Source organism: Perna viridis, chromosome 2 (assembly GCF_037379345.1).
Source record: "Perna viridis isolate PV_CMFRI_1.1 ecotype Kerala chromosome 2, ASM3737934v1, whole genome shotgun sequence".
Taxonomy (NCBI): domain Eukaryota; kingdom Metazoa; phylum Mollusca; class Bivalvia; order Mytilida; family Mytilidae; genus Perna; species Perna viridis.
This window is the reverse complement of record NC_142446.1, coordinates 64,253,849-64,260,081: the sequence shown is the minus strand read 5'-3', so window position 1 is coordinate 64,260,081 and position 6,233 is coordinate 64,253,849. Positions and strand designations below refer to the sequence as shown.

The window sequence follows — 6,233 nt, the reverse complement described above, 5'->3', positions numbered from 1 at the left end:
ATACTTGAAAAACTTGCATTTTAAAGAAATATTGTGATAAAATAATTTATATTTTATATTTAACAGGGACTCTGTATTATATTGTATAGTCATTGTATTAAAACATTATTACAAAAATTTTGATTTAGAGAGTATTTAATAAAATTAGTTATTTAAATAGCCAAAATCGTATTAAACTGCTGAAATGATATTTTTTCAGCGATAAACAGTTCCGTGCTAAATACGGGTAGTCGAAGGGCATATATGGTATACATATTTGGGAGGAAAATTCTTTTTTTAAACCCTACAACTTACCTGTAGGAAGTGTATACCACGCATGCTCATCGACTACCCCCCATCAACAGGAAAAGATCTGTATTATTATTTATTTATCATTTTTTTCGTTTGTTTGTTTGTTTTGTTTTTCGATGTTGTATATATGTTATATATGAAAGAGTAATCAAGGGAACCAAGGTTATAGCGGTAATCAAAAGAATGTAATCCAGGGACAAAGACCAGACATGGAAAACAGACATACACAACAAAGAACATAAAGTAACTAAAATCATACATACAAAGTAATGAAAGTTGAACATGAAACATGAAAGTTATACCATCGACATTTCTATAAGACATTTGAAGAAGAAGCAAATTTTCAATTCCTTGTGTAAAGTTTATAAAACCTTTGACCTTTTAATATATTTATGTTCAGCTACATTGAACAGCGTGACTTTACTGTAATGATTTATGATTCAAATCAGCATAAACTGACAATGGAACACTGTTTCAGATCGAGAAGAAATGATGAGGAAACATTTACAGTCATTTCGTTTTCTATCCATGCTATACTACATGTACTTCATGTTCTCCTGGATCATCAACTTTACACAGCACTGCAAAGTGGTTTCAGTTTTAATTAAAGCAGTTTTAGATTTAGTTCCATATAATAACATAACATTTGTGGACGATAATTTTCATATTTGTTTTTAAGCACCGCATATTTACATTGGAACGATAAATTATGATACATCTCTCCGACGAAGTCTGTTACATGTACCTGCAGCAATCACGCTTTACCAACATAATCCATTTTTTTTTCTTTTCAACGCCCACATGTACATAAAATATCCATAGCGAATATCACGTTATGTGGCTTTTTTGCTTTTATTCATAGTTTGTGGCTCATCAATCAACCGTTTTAGCTGTACTATTGATTAAACAAGACAAACTGTGTATAAATACAATCTTGCATTGCATTTATTGTACTTTTCTAGCAAAAAGTCAGCTCAGACAAGACATCTTGAACTCATTTTCGGTCATGAATTTTTTTCAATACTTTGCATACTTACATGTAATTCGCCTAAGCGCAAAATCTATTTACCTCAAGTATGAATTTATAGTCCAGTGGATATCTCAATGTTATTTGTCAATAGAATAAATAATATGTACTGCCAAAGTTAGTCATGGTTTTATGAATTCAATATATGATAAGTATCAAATGATTTATATGAGGTGTGTCAAATAATACAATTAACCACCGATATAAATATGTCATTGTATTGTTTGAATCTATTGCCATAACAGTATTACATTTATAAATAAAAGCGGGAATGCAACAAGGTTGTCCACTGTTGAACCTAATGTATTTTAAATGCTGCTAAAATACGCGTTAGAAAATACTTTTAAGAAGTACATGAACTATTAGTCGATTAATTCTTAAATATAAAAGATCTGAATTTAAAGTATTCTTCTTGTAATGATACTAAAATTTATGTTACAGTCATCTGCTTCCATTATGCTTAGTGAGTATACATAAAATAAAAATTACGACCACAAACTAGGTAAACGTGGTCCACATTTTATTTAGATATAGAATAGAGGGCAAATTTAATGTTTAAAAGATGTTGAAAATGTGTTTAGTGTTGAGTGTGACCATACTATGCCAAAATTGATACCATAGCGTTGCCTACCAACACTTTTCAAAGACGTATTGCATTGTTTGCATATAGAGACTTGTTATTTCTTGTTATTGATATTTAGGACTGGTGTCGAACCAAATGCCCATTTGAATTCGATTCCTGTCTTTAAGTTTAACCCTTTGGAATTATCACTTTTTGATGCTACGTTAGAATGCACGATGTTTTTGAAAATATCATTTCTAAAATTTCTATCAGTAAAAATTGGTGGCTGACTATTTCTTAGTCCGTGTTTCAGATCGATCTTGCTGTTTTCTCTAAAATTGTCCGTACTAAAACTGGAAAACGTTTCATGCATTGGCTTTATGGTAACCTGAGCTATATTAACATCTATTTTCTCCGAATTAGACATGAGATTTGCCTGATGAACTGTGGGATTTGTATTTTTGTTATTAACTGAAATATTTCTAGAATTGGTTTCCTGCTTTGTTAAGTTTTGTCGAACTGAAGTTATCAGCGAATCAGATAAAATATTTCTTTCCGTTTCTGCTGTATCAAACTCAGTAGATATATTACCACTGGATATCTTAATAATATCTGATAGTTTATGCAAGGTTTGCGTGGAAATCTTTTTGTTCGAATTTTCCGACTTCTCTGAAGAATGCAGGGTTGTATCGCCGTCTTGCGTCCAGCTGTGATTTTCACTTTTCTTTTGTGAGATTTCTTTATTTGACAAATGCGTTTTGAGCCCGTTTTCGTCCCACGTCATGTTAAAGTTGGATGAATGAGCATTCGCATGACTCTGAGAAAAGTTACGATTAATGAGATTATGAAAGGTGTTTTCATTGGGAGACAGAGTAAACGGTGATCTTGGAATCGACATTCGTAATATTTCTTGTAATTTTGAAACTATTCTCGGTGGATGATCAGGTATTGGGGTTCTGGGAACTGTTTTCATAGGTATTAGTACGCTATTTCTTGAACCGTCCGGTAAATTGTCGCTGGAACTCGGTAGTTGAGATGTAAGTATCGGAACATTCTGTCCCTGATGTAACAAATTGTCAAAGTTTTCTAAATTAGAAGCCACAACAACTTGATCTACATTCTGCCACTCGGAACTCTTTGCATGATCGTTGTGGATTTTTCGACCTACTTTTTGCCATTTGGAACTCTTTGCATGGTCGTTCTGGATTTTTCGATCTACATTCTGCCATTCGGAACTCTTTGAATGGTTGTTCTGGATGTTTCCGTTCACGTTTATTTTATCATTAGCTTTTGTTGATTGAATAGGTTCCATTTTCAATAATTCAAAAATATTATTATCTGCATTATTTCCTGTAGTAGTATTGACTACATTTCCCTGCAATGTTTTGACTTTAGATTGGTCGATAACTTCAACGACGGTGACATCAGAGTTTCGCGCCATTACATTACCTGGCTCCAATGTTGGAGATGCTGAATCTGGTTTATTATTAACATCAATGATGTCTGATTTCCTCGCCATAGATGGAACGGTTACCACTCCAAGAGAAACTGCTCCAGGTTTATCCCACGGAAGAGTGATTGATAGGATTGGATTTCTCGTCTGTTGTGCCCCTGATTAAAAAACACATACTAGTTTTCAGTAATACAATAATACTTTCTCTATCCCCATTTTGTTTGTTTTCCCGTCTACTTTTTCCAACTTACAGCTTTTTTTTATTTTCGATAATTCAAATGCATATTTTTACAACGAAATGCATCCTTTCACCATGAAATCTATCCACTTCATACTTGATATTTGCTATCATCTTAATGTTGTAAGCGTAAGAAAAGAATATTCAGTTATAAATCTATTTGAGATAAATACTGTAATCAGATTGGTTAAAATAATTTTGTTATATCTCAATGGATAAAGAAAATATTCAGTTAAATTCAGAGCTACTTTTCTCATGTTTAAAGATACATATATGTTTTAAAATTAATTTATGAAAAATTGGCTATGACAAAAATTTTGTCTATTGAAAAAGAACATAAATTTTCCATGTGCATATTTTGTTTATTGCACTTCGCGCAATGAACAATATGTACATGGTAAATTTCAAATATGTTGTTTTTCAATAGACAAAATTTTTATCATTGCCAATTCTTAAATAACATCGAAAATCATGAGAAATAGGACATATAATAAAAACGGGGACTGAAATTTTCCGGGCGGTCAACATATTACAAAATTATTACATTAAAAAACCAAAAATGACTTTCCTCCCAAAAAGTAAATTGATCCAAAAACATACCAAACAAAAAATTGTACAATGTAAATGATGTCAGTTAAAAGAGGGTTGTATTAAACATCGTGTCGTGTAAACCTTCGGCTGACAATACCACCTTGGTTTCTAACGTTAGAGAAGCAGATCGACAAAGATCTGGACATAGCACTGAACTAATTAAAAATCAGACGAACATGTCAGAGAACATACATAACAGCCCAAATATTCAATGATATTTTTAGTGATAAAAATCTTGTCCAAAGAACTTGTGGACCATGCTATTGATATCTGTACCTATTCATGGCTTACCTGCTGTTCGAGTGAAAACCAGTAACATAACACGGAAAGGTATGCCAAGGTATTCGATGTTTTTAAACGCAACCATTTTCTGCAAGTGAAAAAAAGATTGCAATAACGTCCGAAACCAAAGGCTTTGATTTTATGTCGGGTATTATTATTATTATTATTTTTTTTTTTTTTTTGAAAACCTACATTGGTAAGTAGTGGGGTAAATATTAAATCATAATTTTCTTTTTCTGTCCATGGCTGAGTAAATTTATTTTGCTCTAATTTTATTATTTTTTTTAATAATCCAAGCCCCCCCCTTCCCCTCGGTATAAAATGGTCGGTGTCATACATTTGCAGGAAAGGTTCTCACAGCCTAGACGTATAATATTTTGATAGGATGTAATTTATGTTCATGGTTTCTTATTTTAACGAACATTGACCCACAAAACTGGGCGCGAAATAACAAACAGCATTATAGTAGTTTAAGTATTTATCTAAGTAATTATGCCTGAAAAAAAAAGCAATTCGAGTGAAGCTTTATATAAACCATTAGGATCAAATCTGAGCAAACTTAGAAATGGGACTTTCTATTACATATAGTTTGATATTACTAACCTTCCGTCAACAAATCCAGGCAACCAGAAACAATTATCCGAATCTGCTGCTGTGACAATGGTTGGGTTTGAAAACCATATTAAGTATAAGTATTATGACATATTTGACAGATGAAATCATTTGTAAAACCAATCAAAAGTGACACAAAATGACCCTCTTTTTTCCCTACTGTTTATAATTCATCAACATGGATTTGCGGTTTGTTTCAAGAACGATGTAGGTGTTTACAACATTTGACAAGAACATGAAACAGTCACGTATCGTTTACACACGTGTTTATTGTTCATCTTTGATGATATTACATTCTGCATGTCTTTTGGGTTCGTACCTATATCGATCAATGACAAACCCGGAACTGCTGTATAAAATTAGCATGACCATTGACATGGTTCAGGTGCAGTCCCGTGCACTCTCCAGCTAAGAATCATGCATAATGTGGTACATGGTTGGAAAGCCTACATATTTTGAGTTTTGATACTTTGATATAAATTCGAAATTAAGGGAGAAATATAATAGAAACTATTAGACTTTCTCTGTGAATTATCTCCTTAGACCAGATAGGTTGGAATAAATAATTGCATATTTCATCATATTAAGTGTTGGTTCATGTAAAATTCAAGCGGAAGAAGTTGATCGAGTAGCAGTGATAGGTTGATATAGCGAGGAATATTGAAAGGCCTCGTGAATCCAAAAGTGGCCAGAGAGAATATGCATAAGTATTTTCAAAGTTTTCAAAACCTGTTTCCAAAATCCTTTAGTACAGAACTAGTTTCCAGTAAATTCGTGGTACTAAACGAGTCAAATATTGTCTGTAAGGTCAAACTTCAGATATGAAGTTTCATTTTAGAAATGATTTAAATTTTTTATACGAAATAAACTGGTCGGCGCCAAAAATTAACAGCTAAGAAGCTTATGTAAAGTGTAAATTAAGAACATTCCTTATAACTTTTAATTTTATAATGGATTCCACTCAGAATAGTCAGAAGGGATTCGTTTTCAAAACACCATTTATTATGGATTATTTTATTCGCGGATTGCCGACCAGTCGACGTTAATGACGTTACAGAATCAAACCAAGTTATACACAATACCCTGCATTTCTCAAAGAGAATTTAACCAACCATAAAGCTTGTTACAAATCAAATTAAATTATTACGCATTACATATTAAAACATAATGGAAATGT

At 32.3% G+C, this 6,233-nt stretch overlaps 1 protein-coding gene across 1 annotated transcript; it reads right to left on the bottom strand.

The window, feature by feature from the left end:
• Positions 1 to 766: 766 nt before the first annotated feature.
• LOC148626461 (uncharacterized) lies at positions 767 to 5,173 on the bottom strand. Its single transcript, XM_088571229.1, has 3 exons — positions 5,048 to 5,173; positions 4,454 to 4,532; positions 767 to 3,491 (listed from the first exon to the last, which is right to left on the bottom strand). Exons 2-3 carry the CDS (start codon positions 4,527 to 4,529, stop codon positions 1,996 to 1,998), a joined length of 1,572 nt encoding a protein of 523 aa, XP_088427355.1. The 5' UTR covers positions 4,530 to 4,532; positions 5,048 to 5,173; the 3' UTR covers positions 767 to 1,995.
• Positions 5,174 to 6,233: the final 1,060 nt, after the last annotated feature.